The sequence below is a fragment of the Aulonocara stuartgranti genome (genome assembly GCF_965226115.1).
Source record: "Aulonocara stuartgranti genome assembly, chromosome: 17".
Taxonomy (NCBI): domain Eukaryota; kingdom Metazoa; phylum Chordata; class Actinopteri; order Cichliformes; family Cichlidae; genus Aulonocara; species Aulonocara stuartgranti.
Genome location: NC_138953.1, coordinates 30,607,432 through 30,628,425, shown reverse-complemented (window position 1 = coordinate 30,628,425; position 20,994 = coordinate 30,607,432). Strand labels below are relative to the sequence as shown.

Genomic DNA, 20,994 nt, shown 5'->3' with positions numbered 1-20,994 from the left:
TTACTTGACAATCCTAAAAGCTGAATCCCTGAATATGGATTGTACAACATAGCACTGGTCACCAAATAAATTGTAATCTTAGATAGACAAACTACAGTTTTTAAATGATGAATTGATTTATTAAAGGAAAAGCTATCCAGACCTACAGAATATGTCGAAAAGTAACTGTCCTACTTGTTAAATCATGAATAAAATGTAATTAACCACAATGTTGAAAAACTAGTTGCAGTTGCCTGATTACTGCCAGACCAGGTGAATTACTAAACACTCAAAACTGTCTGACAAAGCAAAGATTCTCAAAAAGAAACACATCATGCCGATCTAAAGAAACTCAAGAATAGATGATTCTGATGGATGATGGATGTCAAAAAGTCATTGACATCCATCATTCTGAAAAGGGTTACAAAGCCATTTCTAAGGCTTTGGCACTCTAGTGAACCACAGTGAGAGTCATAATCCACATACAGAGAAAACTTGGAACAGTGGTGAACCTTCCCTGGAGTGGCTGACCCACCAAAATTACCCCAAAAGTAGATCCAGGATGTCACAAAAGAAGCCAGGTCAGAGTTCATAATTCAACTACAAGAAAAAGACTGGGAAAAAATGGCAACCAATTTGTGCCCTGAAGCTGAAACACTGTTGGGTTATGTAGCAGGACAGTGAACCAAAATCATAACAGCAAGTCTACCTTTGAATGATTAAAAAAAAAAGAAAAAAAGAACGACCTAGTTTAAGTCCAGACTTCAATCCAGTTGAGATTATTTGGTATATTACTTGGATGACCTTATGTTCCAAACCCACCAGTGTGCCCGAATTAAAACAATTCTGCAAAGAAGAGTGGATCATGATTCCTCCACAGTGATCAGCGCCAGTTATCACAAATGCTGAGTTGCAGTCCTTGTTGCCAAGGTTGGCACAATCCGTTATTAGGGTTAGGTATAACTACTTTCTCCACAAAGGGCCAAGGAGGATTGGAGAGCTTATCTCTCCCCCTTAATAAATGAAATCCTTTATTTAAAAACTGCCGTTTGTATTTACTTGGATTTTTTCTGTCTAATATTAGAATTAAATTATGACCAGAAATATGTAACAAATATGCAAAACAAACAAACAAAAAAAAACAGGAGGGGGGCAAATACTTTTTTTCACAGCAGGTCACCTTCTTTATATTGAGAAAAAAAAGTATCCTAATGTTTATGAGCCGATTGTTAAAAATATTTACATAAAACACGAGGAAGCTAGTACTAAAGGACAAGCTATTCACACTGAAAGTCGTGTGTGACTAGTGCAAAAATGTTTGTCCTAATTGACACAGTAATAGTGACCTTATATCAGGATGACTGAACAAGACTGGCTTCAAAATCAAACCAGAGAAATGACAGCTTTGTGTTTCATCATTCTCCCTCACTGGTTTGATCATGTTTGGGGAGAACAAAAAAAAAGATGCAGATGCATAGAACCAAAAGCAGACTTGATTTAGCTACAAGAAAAAAGGCTCACAACACTTTGTGATTTCTGACTCTTTAGAGTGTTGCAATAAAAAACAAAACTAGAGCATTTGTATGTTTAGAAGAGTTTTTGTGGCCGACTACATTTTTAAAGCACTTTCCTACCAACTCAAAACATATTTACATGTTTAAGATTCCCTTGGACGCTCAACAAAACTAAAATGCAAAAATCCTCAAACAAATAACAACACTGACTTTTTTTTTGTTTGTTAAATCCTTGGAGAGGGCAGGAGCACAGAAAATTGCTTCAACAACTGATTGCATCCATAAGCATATTTGTCCTTCTTTCAGTGCTCTTTATGGTCTCCGTCCTCTTCCAGTTTTCTAATCTCTGCCTTAAGGTGGTTGATGTTCTCTCTGCTGGCTTTGAGTTTGTCTTTCAGCTCCGCGATCTCTTGGCTTGTTCTCTTCTTTGCCACTTCCAGTTTCTCCTTGGTCCTCTGCTCCAGTTCACCGACTGGAGAAACGCACAGACATGAAGACAAAAGCGACTCAAAACTTGTGAATGCCTTTTTGTTTTGTTTTTTAAAACAGTGTTGAATATATGAATACATACACTCCGTCTCATGTTTGTAGGCTCCCAGGGTGAGTTGCCTCGATGTGGTCAGTAGCTGCTGCATCATGGCTGTTGGATCCTGAAAGATCTGAAACGCAGAAAAACGACGCATTCAGAGTTCTCGCTCTCAACAATAACATACAGCGATTGATGAGCTCACACAAACTGATATACAAACACCGTCAGAGTCTAAACCAATGGTACCATTTCATCGTAGAATTCAGACACAACTGTCTTCTTGGGCATGGCACTGGAATCTGACTGGAACAGCTTCAACAGGTGGTACAAGGTCACCTAAGAAAACAAAACCAGAAATTCAAGCAATGGATACAGGCACATTTTAAATAAGCTGATCCTCATAGACAACTATATATTACTTATCAAGTGCTGAGGATTACACAGTGCTGTTGTGTAAATATAAATCAGATGGCTTTTGATGTTTTTTTTCTTATAAGAAACCATACACTAAAGAAGAACCATTTAAACTGTACACTAAGAGAAATAGCACACCACACTCAAAAGTGTGTATTTCTTTTATTTATAACATGTGTATTTGAAATACTAGGGCGGTGGTTTAGACACTCACCTAACAAGTGATTTGGTGGTATATAAATAAAACTGATTAGAAAATTTTAAACTCTAGCTCTCTCCTATATGCATCTCTTGTTCCGTCTCCCTCTTCCCTTTCCCCTCACCCCCCAAATAAATCAAAGCAGATGACGGAGAGCCCGCTCATCTATCTCCTTAACCACTTATCTAATTCAGGGTCATGGGCTGGAAACTATCCCAGATGTCACAGGGTGAGAGGCAGGGTATACCTTGGACAGGTCTATAACAGAGCTAATACAGATTGAAAGGCAACTAATTTAGAACTAGTTACCCTAACATGTGTGACTGTGGGAGGATGACACTGAGAGAAGCTACGCAGATACAGGGAGAACATGCTCCACACAAAAATGGCCCAGCTGACCAGGAAGGACAAACTTTGCTTTGAGGCAAGGCTGCTAACCACTGTGTCCACATGCCACTCAAGCTCTAAAATGTCTATCATCAAGCAGTCAAAATATATTAAACCCCTTTCATTCTGGTCCACCTGTATGGTGGATTCAAACCCTGGACCTTGTTGTAAGGAAACGGTGATGACAACTGCACCACGGATCGCTCAGCTTTCTCTGAAACAGCTAAGTAACTATTTGTGTTGGCTCTTACAGGTCTCTCATTGGGATCGATGAAGAAGATCTTGATGATGATCTCAAACTCCCCCCAGCCTGTCTCTGTGATTTCATATGGAGGCTTAGTGACCACTGGAAATAAGAGAAACACAGAGAGCTTCACAGAATAATGAATTTTCTGAAAAAGTGTCATATATTAAAAATGGATAGATTACTATTTCCAGTAAATCCTTCAATATTTCATACTTGCAATGTAAAGAGTCATCTCACCTCTCAGAGGGTTACCATAGCTCTCATGTAGCTTGAACTGGATCTTTTTCACATAAGCTGACATATCCTGGTAGAAAAGTATTTTTTAAGTCTTTTCAAACAGCATTTTGTATCGTTTTTCAGGTAAATGACACATTTTGTAGGCCCTGCTAAATCCCTCTTACTGATGTGGATGCCTCACCTCATTTCTGTAAGGCTTCACATACACAGACCACTGGTGTGTGTGCCCATCCTCTTCTCTCTTCTTTCCAAAGTAGCGGGCAACATTCCCAAACACAATAGGCTTCACAATAGTCACTCCCTGCAGCCAACAGAGAGAATACAGAAATTTAAAAACAGGCATGACAACGGTACAAGTGGCAAATACAGAAGTACATAAATTGAATCCGACCACGCGATTTTCGTCGTCGTTATCTCAATCCACGTTAAATTATTCTGCTCATTGTTTTAAATGATATAAAATCACAAAGTGGTTCGCCTACACTACACTAGAGTGTGGCGTTAGTTACGTTACCTTAACGCGCCCCCCGGAATCTGGACCAAATTCAGTCATCTTTTTGAACATATTACAACTAAAACAGTGCCCCTAATCCTTTAGTGCGTTATGCAGGACTCTTTGTCCTCTCAGCTTTCTTGTCTAAAAACCTTGCCATTTAGGCATTAAAAGTAGGCGTTACACACAGCGTACTACCATTTTAAACTGCCAGCCAAACAAGCGCCGGAAGTAGGTAGTGCAACGTATTAATCTGTCCTGATAGAAAGGCTACCAGGATTCTAAGGTTCCGGGCCCGGCGGAAGCAAGAACGTTTGCGGCCATTACAAAAGCAACCAAACTATGGTCAATGAACCTTTTAGTTCTAGGTTTCTGTGATTTTTTACTTCAAGTGACATGATGATGTCTAACATGACTGACAATACAGAAAACAGCAATTACTTTCGGCAATCCTGTTTTCATTTGCTCATTATACTGGATATTTTCGTCACTTTTAAGGTCTAAAAATGTATTTATCTGTCAATGTTTCTAGTGAGGAAAAACGAATCACTTACGCAATGCTATTTTAAGTATTCGTTTTATCCAGCAGAACATTCACAATCGGACAGGATGTCGACTCTTTTTACACAATAGTTAAGTTTTAAACCTCCTCACACCTGATGTTCTGCACTTCTGTCCGACACTGTTTTATACTTTAACAACCCTTTACCATTATATTAGGATGGACTTAAAATTCTGTTCAAAAGTAAGCCTTCAGGTCTAACACTTAAGGTGCGAGGTCCAGGCAATCTCCAATGGCAAAACAAGTGTTTTGGCCTAAAGTTAAGAAAATACTTTTGGACATCATACGTGATTTTTAAGCAACTGCTCCAAAACAAAATTTCCTTTCCCACACTTGTTTCTAATAAAACGAAACGCATTATGCACAAATAAAACAGAACCACAAAACAAACTTAATTTGTATACTTTATTCTTTGAGAGCAAATGATAATCTATTTACCTGCAATGTACCACTACATGTAACCATTATTGGCGGTAGAAATACACCTGAACCTTAACTTAAAATCCCAAAGTTACAGTGGTGATACAAATTCAGCAAGTACTTTGCCCAAGTGAGACCATTTAATATGGAAGCTCATTTCATTTTTTGTAAAGTCAAAAACTATTTTACTCATCTTAAAAAACTATAACTTCAATTTGTAGCAGAAACATGTTTCCAAGTCATCATGCAAAGGCCCCTTTACTAGACAAGTGTGATTTTAAAATAAAGTATCTAGAAACCAGCAGCAGTTAGTAACTAACTAGCAGTTAGTGAAAACATCTTAGTCATACAAATACTGAAAACTCATAAATACATATGTATATACTTTCCAACTGCTTGTGCAGTTTAAAGACTCCCGCAGTCGATCAGATTTCTTGTTTCTTCACTGGTTGTTTGTGTAGACCTAAAAATCACTTACCTTTTCGTGCTGCGGAACAAAAGCTAACAAAGAAAATGAAACCAAATTCCTGTACAAATGCTCTTATTCTGGAGGGCTACACTTCTGCTTAGCTTGACCAGGGCAGAACTCCATTGGAGTTACCAAATTCAATGCACAACTAAAGAAATAATTTAATAATTTAAATAAAAACGAATAAAAAAAAAGAAAGAAAACAAGGCACATGTATAGTATTTTCCCCAAACAGCTCAGCAGGAAATAAAATGAGGAAAAAGAGCAACTAACTAACATCAAATTAAGCCAATATCATTAAAAAACATGATATAGGGCCTTAAAACTTTCAACATTTTAAAACTAACTGTTCAGAAATAGCATCATTATATTCAAAAAGGTCCCATTTTTTTCTTTTTTTAATATCAAAATCCAATTTACATTTTGTTTACATTACATCACACTTTCAGTGAATTTGCAAGGATACGGAGCAAAGGCACTTACATTCCCCAATAAGTCACTTTCTGAAGTATACTGAAAAAGAATACACTTCAAGAGCAAGACAATGGTTTCAAAAGATGCTGGTACAGTTTCCTGCACAGCCTGTCATTCAAATTCCTGCTGTGACTCTGAATCCAAAGGTTTTACATTCACTGGTTACGTTTGAAAATAAGGCATTTTCTAAATTGTTACGGAGTGAAATTGAAATGACATTATTAAAAGAATAACCCCCAGAAAGACAAGGTGTCAACACAAGTTTCAGATTTTTTTTGGGAGCAAATTAAAAATTTCACCAATGGCGATAATTTCACAAAAATGTGTTATGTTGTCTGCATGCAACTTTGTTCTCGTTAAAAACCATACAAAAGCACCATGTTATTGCGCTGTATTCATACTGATTTGCATTTAAGACACCCGATGACACACTGCAGCATCAAACCTCAACATACCTGTAATTTCCTGATTTCCATTAACTCACATTTTAAAAACTGGTGGTATAATCGTGTTATATCATGTGTGCTGGGAAAGCTGTGGCAATGTAATTTACACTTGTTTTTTTTAAAAAATAATTGTAAGTTATAATAAAAATAACTGAGTAAAAGCTAAACCAGTCATTGCTATTTTCCCAACCTTGCATGAAAAAAACAAACAAAAAAAAAAAAAACCCTAAAAGCTTCAACAAATTGCTGTCCGTCCATTTTGACAAACATGCAAAACAATAAAAATGACAGGTGGCAGAATGTTTTACACTGTACCGACAAATTAAAACGCATTTTGTTCATGGTTTAGTTATTTAGATCTATCATGGAAAAGCCTTCAAAATTCAAATACATAAAACATGTAACATCTAAAGTGAAAGGCATGTAACAAACTGGTTCATACTTCCCAATTAAGGAATAAACACTTTCACTCAAGCTTCAACTATGAAGGCTGCTTGAATTAAAATCTGATTTTAAATCATTATATGACAGAAGTGAAAGACAATTTGTTCATGCGGTGTTTCAGTGATAATTATTTAGCGGAATTACAAAATAACCCACCATCAAAAACCATTCCAAACAGCAGGGTCTTCTCTTTTTTGGTTTAGCATGTTGACTATGTAATGCAACATAAGATAAAAACAAACCAAAGTGACTACATCCTTGCCATTTACCAATGTAAAAAAAAATAAAAATAAAATAATAATAATAAAAAATCTAAGTCAGTATATACATTTAATATAAATGAACGAAACGTAGAGGAATTCACTGAATGCAGAGTGTACCTCAGTAAACATTTTTTATTACAACACCATCTAATTTTAATCAAAAAGCAGAGACATTTACAAACGTACTAGCCATGAAAAGAATAAATGAGAACGAGAGAGTGAGGGTAGGAGAGAAAACATCAAGCACATACCTTATAAAAACTAATCTCTAAACTGTATATACACACACACAATACAGCGAGCCAAAGAACAAGAAAAAAACAACAAAAAAAACAAAAGGGTGTAATGTTTGTGTCTTCTATTTGGGGATCGTGCAGGCCATTTATTTATTTATTTATAAGTCGCAAAAAAGCATCACGCTTACTTTTCATGTCAAATAAAACATCATAAAAATAAAAGAGCTGTTTGGAAAGATTCTTTTGTCATCTTTAGTTACCATGAGTATAGAAGTTTGGATAACATAGCCTTACACAGGTCAGGGTCTTCCATCCGCTGCTCTTAAACCAGGCAGACAACAGATAGAGAGAAGGATGGGTGGAGAAGGATAGGAGAGGAGAAATGGAGGGGGTGGAGGAAGTGATGGTAGTTGTGTTCCTGTCCGGTCATGCACGGAGGGCAGGGAAAGAGTTCCTCCTTTTCCTTCCATCCATCCTTGATCCTCGTAAGCTGAAAGGTGTCAAAACGAAGGGTGGAGTTTGGTTTGGAGCCAGCCCAACAGTGAACATTTTCCCCACTCATCATTAAACCTCTACACTACATACACAAAATTTACACCAGGGCTGGGTTCAATTCACCGTCACTCTGAGCCACGAGGTTGGAGTTTGTTCAAGTCATTTTATCTTAGCAAAGGCAGTGCAGACAGAGAAGCCTCTTACACGCGGCATAAATGGCACTATGGTATTTAACTGCTACTCTTAACACTCTGTTGGCTGTGTATTGTCCCCAACCCTAGCAAAGACACAGAAACATATCATGCACAGTTCAACAGCTAACATTCAAGAACTTAAATTGAACTCTATGAGTATGTACACGCACACACAAAGAAAAGTATTTCAATCTTTCGTCAAGTCTGCGCTGCAACTACAGAAACATGGATTTCAAAGTATGTACATGCATATACACGTATATACATGTACAGATGTTTGCATGTGGCACTTAACTCTTTTAGACATAAAAATATTGATAACCATATGTAAATGCACTTAAATACCTGGGGCAATTTTGTTTGTTCCATTACAGAATTACAAATTCAGGGATGGACAATGGTTATAGTGTCTAAATGGCCAAATTGTGTATGACCATTTCGTCTTGTTTACAATATTATTAAATGGTGTACCTGCATCAATATTCTGAAAGTATTACCTAATGTTAAGTCTTACTTATAGCGTTTCAATTAATTTGGCTCTCAGAGGACTAAAGTGCAGAAAACAGAAATAAATAACCTTTAAAACTTACAGGGAGTTTTATTGGAAGACCTGAGCTAAAAGTTTTTTTTCCTTTGTCAAGTCTTTAACTATAGCAATAGGGATTTACCTTTCAATCACCTCCAAACATTTCAGTATTTGTCATTATGACCAGCAGGTTACATAACGGAGTACACTGAAAACTTTGCTCACTGTGGCAAATACCAGAGAAAACCATGGTTGCAATTTGTTTAAGCTGTATATTTAAGTGAAAAGACAAAGGACCAAAACAGTAATCAATCAAAAAAACAGCTATGAAGGAAAAAGCACATACGGCACATCTAGTGAAACCTTTCCTGCGCAAGCATACCAAGAGTTTTAATAAAACAGAAAAAAATATGACAGTGTGATTCTTACGGTGTCGCAAACATGGTCAAAGTCAGGAAGATGGAATATTTTGTGCTTGTAATGCTTTGCATAGACAAAGTTGAGCATGCAAAGTACAGGAGTCAGAAAAAGCTACCTCTAACCATAATTGTAAAGGACAGCAGCAGTGGGATTACAGTTCTACACAATTTAAAGCACCTTACCAGAAATTTGTACAATTTTAAGATGAAATGACAAAAATTGTGATAAAGAAAGTCATTTCAAACTTGTTGTTTCAACATTAAAATCACTGCTTCACACGCTGAAATGAAGCCAGATAGAACTGGTATCTACACCAAAATTCAAGTAAGTACAGGTGATTTTTTTACATTGTTTAATGATTCAAATGCATAATGAAATTTGATAGGTTTCATAATCTGAAAGGTTTTCTTTACACAGTATATGCCTGCAGACAAAAGCAGTTGAGCTTACAGCCACATCGCACATCTCAGTACTCCTCCCATAATCACACTTGACATAACTGAACTTTTCTCAAGGGTGAAACATTTAAATTATCAGCCCAATAAATCATTTATATCGGGTTCATTATATTTCATATAAAACTTTAAAATGTGTAGTAGGTGTGTCAGTTAATACAGAATGGAAATGAAACGGGACAGAGCCAAACCAGGGTCAAGCAGTCCATGAAATAGTCTCAGTCCACTAACTTGGCTATGTGCTACAAAAGGCTCGGCAAATAAGATTGGGCCAATACTTACCACTGCCTAGCTTATAGACTGCCGTCTAATCTTTCACTGTTATTACTTATGTGTGTATGATATTTCAGAAAACTACTCACAGACAGCTCATTGAGTATGAAAAAGGTACACATCTTTTTCACCAACTAACAGTTCATGTGTTATATACTGTAATAACTGTGGGGCTAAATATTAAGAATTAAAACCATGTCCATTTGCCTTAGCTCAGCTATAAAGTCAAACATTTTCTTTTTCTATATTCTGGCCAAAGGCCAAAATTAAGGACATGAATTACATTTCAACCATGTTATGGACATGAAGGCTGTTTGATTAGCTATAACCTAAACCGTTTGACTCTGGTTTGACATGTGTAAATAGCTTGGACATTAGGGCTGCACCCCCCAGCACACATACACCTACAAACAGGCTGAAGAGAAAGCATAAAAGTAACTTAAGCCTGGTACAAACACTGTGCGTTCTTGCATGGAAACATGAACAGATAAACAGTGTTAAGCACATCTCGAAACAACAAACGGCCACACTACAAGAAGAGGAGCAATGTACTTGGCACTCAATCTCAATTATTTTCCTCTTTAACAAGCTCACAAATATCAGTAGAAATGCAAAGGCATGGTGCAATGGAAAAATTGGGACATATCTCACCATCAACATTTTTGCTCGCTTAATTTTGATCTTTAGTCATTTTTACTGCAAACAACAATTTATAAATATTCTTCAAATGCATTTTGGTGCTTGACACATTGCAATAGGCTATTAGGCCTTGTGCCCACAGAGGATCTCCAACAATGACAACAAGATGGCTATTAAAGGAGACAGCAGCAACTTTCACATTTATTAGTTAGATTTTTTTTTTTTTTTTTAAATTTGGACTTAAAATGAAAGTTAATTTACAAAAAAAAAACTTATGTATTTGACAAAATGTAATCTTTTGTTGTGAGGTTCTTGGTGGACACAAGGTTTTGCAGGAAAAACGTGAGCATGTAAAGAACAATTTTGTGGAACAGAGACCAGATCAACTCAAGCTAGAACTGACAGCTAAAATCAACATAACTCTCCAGTATTTACATGACAAATTGCCTTTAGAGTTTAAGTTACATTCTTTTGGCTACTTTCAAAATGCAGCAACTCCATAAGTTAAACCACCCCAGTTATTATTTTCCAGTATAAGAGAAATAGGCACACAAACAGGGAACAATGTGAATATATAAATATCTTTCCAGTGGGTGGAGCATAGTTCATGCTGTTTGAGTGCAAATACATGAAGATATCTTTAGTGGATAAAGCACATTTAAAATCGGGACAGATATTATTTGGGAATGGGGGCAACTGTACAGAGATGCTGTAGGGTCCACGTAACCTACTCAAGTCTGCTTTACATGCAACACTGTAGATATCTCAAAGCTTTGGCAGTAAAAGACAGCCAAAAAACCCAAAATGGCTGAAACACTATATCCAAAGAAGCCCCAAAACTTTTCACAAGTTAGCGGGTTATTCAACGTGCAACTGAAGCAATGGAAGAAAGCATCTTCACAAAGAGATTACATAACGACTTGTGAAACCCTGACTCTGAAAATCCCAGACAAAAACCAGCACAGGGCAGAAAGGCAGCCTAAAATAGTTGACTCAAATCATTTGAGAGCAATACACTATTAATGATTTTTGTATCCAACAACATTAGGTGCAAGCTGACAATTAGAATGTTCAGATAAATGCATCTACAACCACAGCACCAGTTAAAATTGAATTAGCTTGGATATAATGCTAAAAATAGACAAAAATCTCACATGCCTGCATGATCTCTTTGCTAAATTGGACCGATTAAACTGAATGCTGAAGCCTAACTCACTGTCATGAATGTTATGCAACAGTACAAGTTCTCCCATAAAATTGTGACTTTCTTTTCCTGAATCATGCAGAGCCCTCTAAGGGTTAACACTGAGAATATTTTTCTGGACTAGGTTTGTGTTCTCTTGCAGTAATGTTTTCTCTGATCCATGTAAAAAAAAAAAAAAAAAAAGCTAAACTCTATTATGAAATTGCATTATACTCATTTTGACCACTACACGAGTAAGTTGACTTTCAGTTGTGACTGTTCAGGCACAGGTATTCAGTTACTACAGAAACTAGAGGAGCTCTTAAACTGTAGCTGTGATTTTTGACTAAAGTTGTTGGAAGACAAACTGTCAGCGTGATAGTGGCTGTGACCACAGCTGTGCGTTAGTTACGGTTACAGTTGTGACATACAAGGAGTCGTTTATGATAGGTCTAACATTGAATGCACATGGAGAATATATGTAACTTGTATTGAATATACTCTATTTCTAAACACTTGTGGTATTTTAACAACTAGCATTAAAGCATTTTAATAGTACAGCAAGATCTCCACTTCAGTCCATATGCAGAAATTATATTACTATGAGTGAACGCCACAATGGCCTACAAAAAATAAAATAAAATAAAAACAAAAACTCCAGTGTAACCTTCTGGGGGAGCTCCACAGACTCAAAGAGCTTAGGATCTAAAAACACTGATTTTCTTAAGCTTGTGCTAGCTTTTAACTTTAAATCACTTTTTTTTTTTTTTAAATTGTGTGTCAACATAATAGTATGATAATGCAAGTTATTATGCACAGATCTGAAATATTAACCAATTCTCATTACACAGACTCTGCAAACAATTTGATTTCAGCCACTGTTGAATACAGGCTGACCTTTGCCTCATAAAATGATTAGATGTGACACTGCGTGTAAAAACCACACCAGCATTTGGATATTCAGTAACATATATTTTGACAGATTATTATGTCAAGGGGACAGGCATTTTTCCCTCCTCCACTTCACCTCAACATCTTAAGTTAAGGTGCAATTATACAAAAGTGAGCAAACACTATGCAATAAAAACATTCAACTTGACACAGGTGAAATGTCAGGTGATATTATTGTCATGCAGATATGGCACAATGACATTAGTTTTTTTTTTAAGGGGTGGGAGGGGGCAAAAGTCATAAGATGTTGACACTGATAAATGTTTAACTTCTCTGAAATATCACAGGACAATGATAGATTTCAAATAACACACTAAAACTGGAATATGTACAACACTATGAATGAAACATTTACAAAATGTAGATTGGTCTACTACTGACAAGGTGTAAAAACAGTAATCAATTCAATCTTAACAGACCATATAAAATCTTAATTTGTACGAAATACTGTAAAAATGACTGTACAGTATTGTGACACCCAAATCTTGCCAATCAGGATTGAAGCGACCAGTACAAGCCCACTGATAAACCAAACTTTGGGAATTCACATATAATTAATATGGCAGTTCTGAGTGTTGATATAATAAAAATCAGGCACATTTGGTCCACTTGCCACAGTTCCTGGTAAAAGCCAAAATTCTGATAATTTCTACTTTATTGATGCAAAAACTCTTTAAATTTTATAAAAAGAGTAACTGCAAAAATCATCTCAACAGGTAACGTATGCTATTTTCTTGCCATGCACAGGTGCATACAACTTTTATTCTAAAATGTATTTGTTGTAATATCCAAAGCAACAAATGAACTTTGTAATTTACCAGCCTCTGAAGCCTGCAGACCAAAGAGTACAAAATACATCCAGAAATCCAGTGACTTATATTTTCTCATTTCAAAGGGACTACAGCGTAGATACAACACTTACAGACTCCACACTGTGCCAAAGTGAATACATCAAGTGTGTATTTTGCACATTTTGTGATACAATAGAAATTGTGATTACCACTGAAGAAATATGGTTTAAGTTGACTTACCTTATACCTACCTGAAGACAGAGGACTGAGTTTTGAAAGCCTTTTCGTTGCCTACCTCTTACTCTCCTCATGCAGTAATTTAATATTTTGATGATAACATCCATTATCAGATGTTTAACCATTATTTGGGTGTAAGTAGGATTTGGTTTTGGGATTTATCTAGAGCCAGTGAATCCAATGAGAGGAGGTGTGCAAACAGAGAAGACTTTAAATCTCAACTGTGCCACTTTCTGTTTCTGTCATGCCGTCTGAGCCTAAATTAGTTTGCCACAAGGTTTAAGACAAAGATGCTGAAAAATACACAAAAAAATAAAACTGGTACCCACCTCCTTTCCAGCTAACGGTGCCGGTATTCCCTCTCCCTCTCTCTTTCCCGGTCACGGTCCCGATCCCTCTCACGATGACGATCTCTCTCCCGACTGCGTTCTCTGTAATAGTCCTCATGCCTGTCGCGGCTACGAGATTTGTGTCGTCGACTCTTTTCTCTTGAGCGACTGTGGTCACGTTCCCTGGAACGTTCTCGCCTTGCAGAGACAAACGAACATCAAGTTACAGTTGTGAAGTTTTTAATAAAGTTCAAACACCTACATTTTCTTTTAGTATGTAACTACCTATTTCAGTGTAATATTTAACAGGCTTACCTTGACGCAGAGCCATAGCTCTTTGACTCAATGCCGTGGAGACAGTCCTGCAGAGAACTGATGAGGACCTTGCAGCGGTCGTCTGCGGACACTTTGGACTGCTTAATCAGACTGATGGCTGTCACCAAAGTCTCTATAGCACTGCCATAATCACCTAAAAAGAGAAAACAGTGGAGTAAACTTTTCATCCATCCATCCTCTTCCACTCATCCTCATCAGGGTCGCAGGTGGGCTGGAGCCTATCTCAAGTGTCATAGGGCAAGCAGCCGGGTACACTGGTCTATTGCAGTGCTCTTTTACTTCTTTGAAGAAATTTAAGTTTTCCCTTACTGACAACATGTAAACGCACTTATTTAAATGTATTGGAAATATATCACCATTTGCCTTACCTGCACTGGCATCAGAAACTGCTCTAGATATGGCACTGGAGGATATGGCTCTGTTCCTGTTCATGATCTCCTCAAACTCTGCCTCACTTAGAGGGGTCCGTGATGTGTCCATGTCCCTAAAAAAATAACAGAAAAAAAAAAAAAGGATCAAGCATTAATTTATTTTTAATTCACAGTATCCAAGTTCTAGGCTACCCGAGCACAAACAAAAACCTCATATTGAATGTGTATATATAGTGGTTTAATTTGTTGTTCTTCTCAGTAATTGTTCTTACCGGCCTCCAGGCCCATAATCTCCTCTTTCATATGGTGGCGGGCGGCCGTATGGGTCATTTGGTCCCGGTGGACCTCGGCTATCATTGGGTGGCATGCTGTTGTTGCCAGGGGGAGGAAAGAAGGCAGGGTTCACGTGCGGCGCTGGTGGTGGGCCACCTGGCGGGGGACCTGGCAGATGTGGTGGTGGAGCCAATGCCATAGGCGGGCCAATAGGTCCAGGAGGACGGGGTGGAAAGGGTCCTGGAGGGGGTGGGCCCTGCTGAGGAGGTGGGGGACCAGGTGGAGGACCATAGCCTGGAGGAGGTGGACCTGGAGGCAGGGGTCCCAGTGGTGGCTGGCCAAACTGCCCAGGGAAGAGAACAGGTGGAGGAGGCCTATCACCACGATTTGGAGGCCCAGCCATGGGAGGTGGAAGACCCTGGCCTGGAGGTGGAGGTCCTGGAGGTCCTGGGGGACCTGGTGGACCGGGTGGGGGGCGTGGAGGACCCTGCATGCCACCTAGAAAAAGAGCAAATTAACAAAAAAGACAAGAACAAAAAAAAAAAAAAAAAAAAGAGAACATGAAAGAAGTAAGCTCCAGTAAACCAAAATTATTGTCTAGAATGACACAGACTGAGCTCTCCACCTCTTTCTACAAGAACAAGTAACTGGCAGATTGAAAACATAAAATGTATACTGGCACAGTCGATTTGTGGACTCATTTTTGAAGTCTAGTGGCAGCCTGTATTTTTCTATGTATCTTTTGTACAGTGATACCTTTAGGTACCAAATGGCAATTTAAAGCAGGGACAGTGACACAAAGATGAAAGAAAGCCATTGCTGCACAGGACAACAATTGACGAAAAAAGGTCACAAATGACACTGAAAAATAAATCAAAAGGAAAGTGAACAGATGAGAAGCTATAGTTTCAAGCAGGCGTTGCCGTTTTAATTAAACAAGGCCTTGTATTGGACTGGACCCTTCTCATTAACACTTGACTCAGAAGATGCACTGCTATAAGTTTCCAGAAGCCCTAAAGAGAGTATATACAGTGTATAAACTGCAATGTGGAACTAAGGAGTTTGACTGCTTTACATCAATTACAAACCTGCGAAAAGAATTTTTCCAAAAGTTTAAAAATACGTTTTTTCTTGACACTGGGCCATTATGTCACCTGAAACAACTAATTTACCTAAAATGTACTTAAGCTCAAAAAAACAAAAGCACACGTTTATTTCTTTTGGTAAAAATGTTTTAAAATTTAAAATGCTGCCACATGTGGGGCAAATAATGTAAACTGTCGATTCAGAGTAAGCAATGAAGATCAGCTGCCTCGGGGCAGTAAATGTGACAGTTTAATTTGTCAATAAAAAGCCAAAGCTAGGATTATAAGGCCATCTAATAAATCAATTAGATTAATCGAGGTATTTCACCTCTGCTACGCCAGCTCCCGTTCCTGCCCCCCGGCTGGAAGGGATTGAAACTCATATCCATCAGAGGGCCATCTTGGTGCCTAACCAGATCTGGTCTCATGCCCGAGCCTAATGGGGAAAAAAGCAAACCAATCACAACTCCTCCCTTCAGAAACCTCTACCTGCTAACCGAAGGCCTGTCGCAGCCCAGCGGGACGGGGCACCAGCCACTAAGCGAAAGAAGAGATATGAAAAGGGGGAATGGAGAACAGCCTGCTACTCCATTCTCTTACTGCTTCTGACAAGCAGCCAAGCCAAGATTTGTAAAGAGGTAAGTTTGGCAGCGTACCAAGTCAAGCTTTGAGAAAACCTCTAAGTAAAGGAATGGTGTTGGAAATTTTCACAAGCAGGAAACCACACCATGAGAAGGATCAACTGTTCAACTTGAGGTTAAGTGAGACAAAAATTCAAACCAGACAAAGAAGGAAACATGCAAAGAAAGCCCTGCCAAGGGAGAGATGAGAGATCCCGCAATAGTAAAAAAAACATACTAGATCAGATGAGCCATGATCCCATGCAGGTGTGAGTAACAGCAATGCCTGGACTGTGCTACCTGAGCAGCACTGCCAGACAGAAAGCAGAACTTCCAAGTTTTTAAAACACTTGTGACTTTAAATCTGATGTGCTGTAACATTATATGTATTTATTTTTTTTCAAATCATCACACAGTCGACAATACTGAACAGAAATAAACTGACCTACAAAGTTCAATATGTGATTTAACACAACCTCTGCCAGCTGTGGTGGATCCATACATGACAGGTTGCACTTTTTGTGAGCTGTGTGTCTTTATGGATTTGCTTATATCCACAACACATCCACTCATGAACTCGTTTTGACTGCCAAGTCTCAAAAACGAATATATCCACCTCAAGTTCAACTATATATCCCTATGAAATGTGGTTAAACAAACTTATTTTGGTAATAAGCCCACTCAGCATTCAAGACAACACAATCCATTGATTTGGAACGTTTCTGCCCCTAATTTATTTTTGATGATGAATTTTTGAATATCAATATTCATTTCTCAAGTAACTGAGTGTTGTCCCATACTACCAACACATCTTGCTAAACTAACCAGGAAGGTGTGGTGGAGGACCCCCAGGCCCTACGGGACCAGGGAAGCGGTCTCCTCCAGGGCCAGGTGGTCCGGGGAACCTGCCTCTCCCTCGGCTGCCCATGGGAAAACCGCCACGGGGTCCAGAACCAGGAGGACCAGCCTTTCCTTCCCCAGACATCTGACCTGTCTGGGTACCTGTGAAAAGACAAATACAAACTCATTTCATATGTAATCATTAATCAATATGTGCACCTGGCTAAGAGACAAAAACAAGGATAAATTACATGTATGAGTTCATACATATGCTAAGATTAAACACAGGTCATGTAACATATGTGATGTACTGTGTAGTCAAATATATTTATATTTAGAATAACTCACATTCCAACATGTGCAAATTTTTTACATAACTTCTTTTAACCAGCACTGATCTCTTCGGATAAATAAACCATGTGCACACTTGCCCTACTTACTTTTGCGTGATTGCATTTCAAACTGGCTGAGGGACTGCTTGTTGCATGGTGTGACAATGGGATTCTGACCATGGAGCTCCCTCTTTGACAGCAGCTCCATTAACTTTCTGGAGGATGCCTCTGAACCAACACACACCAGAGCAAACCTGGAAAACACGCAGAGGGCATACAGTCAGACAATTGATCACATAAACATCAATGCACTGTGAAATTCTGAGCTGATAGTAATATCTAAACAAGGTCACTGGCACTCAAGAACATATGTCTTTAGAAACAACAGCCTTGTGGTAATACAATCATAAAACTGACTCAGTGTGATCCCACCCTGTACTCCTAACACGAAATATTTAACATACTCTTTGACTTAGTCCAACTGCATCATAGAAATAAAATACTAAAGACCTCACCCTTTTGACTGGCCATTGGCTCGGTTTTCAAAGAACTTTATCTCCAGCACATCTGTGATGCCTATCACCCGGATAGCTTCTGTCAAGTCCTCATCAGTTGTCCACTGCAAAAACAACCCCAAGCAAAATGGCATCATGTATGGATCACAATTAAATTTGTAAGTCCAATTTTTAGACAATCTGACACTCACCCATGTGAGGTTTCCTATGTACAGGGCGATTCTTTTTCCAGTGTAGGTGTACACCACGTTGGGCAGGGCGCTTTTCCCTCCCTCTGTGCCACCTGGGGCTGGCAGTGAATCCAAGTAATCCCGGTCTTCTGGAGCATCACCATTATTGGCTGATGGGGATATTACGTCATCATACAGGTCGATCTGCTCATGAACTGGGTAGTCAGCTTCCTGTATTAAGAATGCAAGAAAAGATCAGTGAAGCACTTAATATCTAGAGCTTGATAATGATTTGATGTTATTAACACCAAGGATATAATTTATCAGCTTCTATGTCTGATCTGATTCTGAATCGGTTTCCTCACCAACACCAGAATAGCAAACCTACATTGGTTTTCACCATCACATTGTACAAAAAGGTTTCCTTGTAACAGGTGTGCAAAATTCCCACTGAATTGAGTTTGATTTAATTGTTTTTGCAATAGGCAGTTGTCAGAAAAACATACCAGCACTCATTAAAAAGATGTAATTCACTATTGAATCAATTCAAGTTCAATAACACTAGCATCATGCAACTGCTTTATGCTGACCAGGAAAAGTCAATTTAGGGTTAAGGTTCACAGCATATCCAGATATTGTAGTATGATAATAATAATAACAGCATAAACTTGTGATCAGCAGATAGTCGCAAGCTTCGTAGAACTTATATCCGTATCAAATTAATTTGAAGTGGTTTATTTATGCACCCTGTGCAAAACCAATTGCTTCAATTGGGACAAATTAAAAGATTGGGGGTTTACTTAACCAATCTGCTAAAGTCGTGACTTAAATATATCCGTTAAATCATTTTATTCTAATACACTGGCTTACTTAAGTTCAAATTTGATCACCTGGATAAATTTATGCGTCGTGACTTTCCCCAAGCATGAATGCAAACTGAGTGTTTGCATTATGGGTCAAACTCAAGTATGTTTTGAAAGCTGTTTAGCAGTTCGAGACACAACACTATCTTCACATTGGCTAAGCTGAAATTATAACCACCGTCACAGAAAAGGGGCGTGTGGAGAAAAATATCTTCTGAATAGCCCCAACATTGACCTACTCCATGCTAACAACATGCCGTGTTTATTACACTATTCAGAGCCTACTAAGGTTGGGCGACTGCACGAGTTTATCGACGATAGGCTGAGGCTATCGTCAGCTATTGGCCTGACCATTGTCGGTTGGAAAATGTTTATACAACCTTAGAGCCTAAAGGCGTTCGGTTTAGCTTAAAACTTCTCTTTATCAACTGAAAAAAAGTAAAGACTTACTAGACACGACAGCGTGATAGCTGTGAATTAGTCAATGTCAGCTTGCTAACAAAAGTGCGTTTGTTTGTCTTGCTAGCCCGCCACTAACGACCATGCCAAGGCCTGAACCCAAGCTACGCCGTGAAGACGGCTGCTTTTAGCATTTACTTGAATAAATAACAACGCACATCACGAAACAACTGCAGCGTGCATATTAATTACTAAATACATGAAAAGTCGTGTTAAATGTCGACAACCCCACGAACAAACAAAAGTCTGCAAAGCACGCCGATAGCAGAGGCTGCAGGCTTGCAGCATGTTGAAAAGGCCTTGTATGTCAGAGAGCCTCTTTAGCCACAAAAGCTCGCCACTTTGTAGGTTATAATAAATATAGCAGATTATACAGATATTAAAAAAAAATAACACCTATAAGCGAGGTAGGAAAATATGTATTTATTACCTGGCTGAACTCCTCCTCGACGTCGGCGTAGATGTCGATATGATCCACACCGTCCGCCATTTTCCTCTGACTACCAGCTCTCACCGCCTGCGGTGCAGACTACAACGACGGTACGCCACAAACAATGAAAAGAAGACAGGCAACGAGCGCCCCCGCAGGTTAATTTCATTCATTACAACATCACCCGTGTAGACCACGGGAAAATCTGTTGCAGTCACCACTGACTGTGAAACAAAAGCCCACCGTGTTAAAAAAGCAAAACTTATCAAACAGTTTACATGTTTATACATCCTCTTGCTTTACTTATGATTTATAGCATGTGTGACATCAATTTTAATTATATGGCCCCCCTTTTTTTTAGCCTTGAGACGACGTCCCACAATTTACTTGCTTTTGAGGATATTCCCAAGTCTGGCTTTTACCCAATTTATATGAAGGGAAGACTTTCTATTACAATAAACTGCTTTTTGTTACAATGCTTTGGACATCAGGGAAAGTTAAAAGACATCAAAACCTCCAGGGCTTTGCAGAGTTTGAATGATGATGTAAACTACCACAAAGAAAATGACACACAGAGAAATACACTTCTGTCTTTTTTTTTTAGTTTCACACAGGAGAAAATATAATGTGAAGAGACACAGAATATGTGTGTTATAATTATGCCAATCTACCGTCACATCCTTACTGACAATACAGGAGATTATAAAGACTGTTGTGTGTGAGCACTAGGACAAACTCTTGCTTTTCTTTTAATCGCTACAGTATTTATTCAACAAGAGAGCTTGGAATATAATATATGTGGGGTATTCCCCCAGCATTGTTAATGTTTTCCACTTTGCACTAGACAAACACAGTCTTTGCCCCATATTTAGTTTGTTGGGATCTGATCACCAA

General features: G+C 38.4%; 2 protein-coding genes across 3 annotated transcripts; both read right to left on the bottom strand.

The window, feature by feature from the left end:
- Positions 1–1,557: 1,557 nt before the first annotated feature.
- yeats4 (YEATS domain containing 4) lies at positions 1,558–4,253 on the bottom strand. The gene is made up of 7 exons (XM_082511945.1): positions 4,021–4,253; positions 3,688–3,807; positions 3,507–3,573; positions 3,274–3,368; positions 2,269–2,358; positions 2,065–2,152; positions 1,558–1,965 (listed from the first exon to the last, which is right to left on the bottom strand). The coding sequence occupies exons 1-7, from the start codon at positions 4,069–4,071 to the stop codon at positions 1,796–1,798; spliced, it is 681 nt and encodes a 226-aa protein (XP_082368071.1). The 5' UTR covers positions 4,072–4,253; the 3' UTR covers positions 1,558–1,795.
- Positions 4,254–7,191: 2,938 nt separating this feature from the next.
- cpsf6 (cleavage and polyadenylation specific factor 6) lies at positions 7,192–20,233 on the bottom strand. Of its 2 annotated transcripts, XM_082511933.1 has the most exons (11): positions 20,101–20,233; positions 18,370–18,579; positions 18,179–18,282; positions 17,772–17,917; positions 17,317–17,493; positions 16,200–16,307; positions 14,786–15,284; positions 14,511–14,626; positions 14,122–14,275; positions 13,807–14,004; positions 7,192–7,803 (listed from the first exon to the last, which is right to left on the bottom strand). In XM_082511933.1, exons 1-10 carry the CDS (start codon positions 20,158–20,160, stop codon positions 13,818–13,820), a joined length of 1,761 nt encoding a protein of 586 aa, XP_082368059.1. In that variant the 5' UTR covers positions 20,161–20,233; the 3' UTR covers positions 7,192–7,803; positions 13,807–13,817. The 2 variants fall into 2 exon arrangements, with proteins under 2 accessions (XP_082368059.1, XP_082368060.1); XM_082511934.1 differs by lacking the exon at positions 16,200–16,307.
- Between the last annotated feature and the right edge of the window lie 761 nt (positions 20,234–20,994).

Excerpts from the sequence above, each read along its gene's own strand:
- cpsf6 (XM_082511933.1), bottom strand. The coding sequence starts at position 20,160 with ATGGCGGACGGTGTGGATCATATCGACATCTACGCCGACGTCGAGGAG. Across the intron at positions 18,580-20,100 it reads TCGAGGAGGAGTTCAGCCAG|GAAGCTGACTACCCAGTTCA; the intron begins GTAATAAATACA and ends TTCTTAATACAG. Across the intron at positions 14,627-14,785 it reads GATTATGGGCCTGGAGGCCG|GGACATGGACACATCACGGA; the intron begins GTAAGAACAATT and ends TTATTTTTTTAG.
- yeats4 (XM_082511945.1), bottom strand. The coding sequence starts at position 4,071 with ATGTTCAAAAAGATGACTGAATTTGGTCCAGATTCCGGGGGGCGCGTT. Across the intron at positions 3,574-3,687 it reads TGAAGCCTTACAGAAATGAG|GATATGTCAGCTTATGTGAA; the intron begins GTGAGGCATCCA and ends CTTTTCTACCAG. Across the intron at positions 3,369-3,506 it reads CTATGGTAACCCTCTGAGAG|TGGTCACTAAGCCTCCATAT; the intron begins GTGAGATGACTC and ends TCTTATTTCCAG.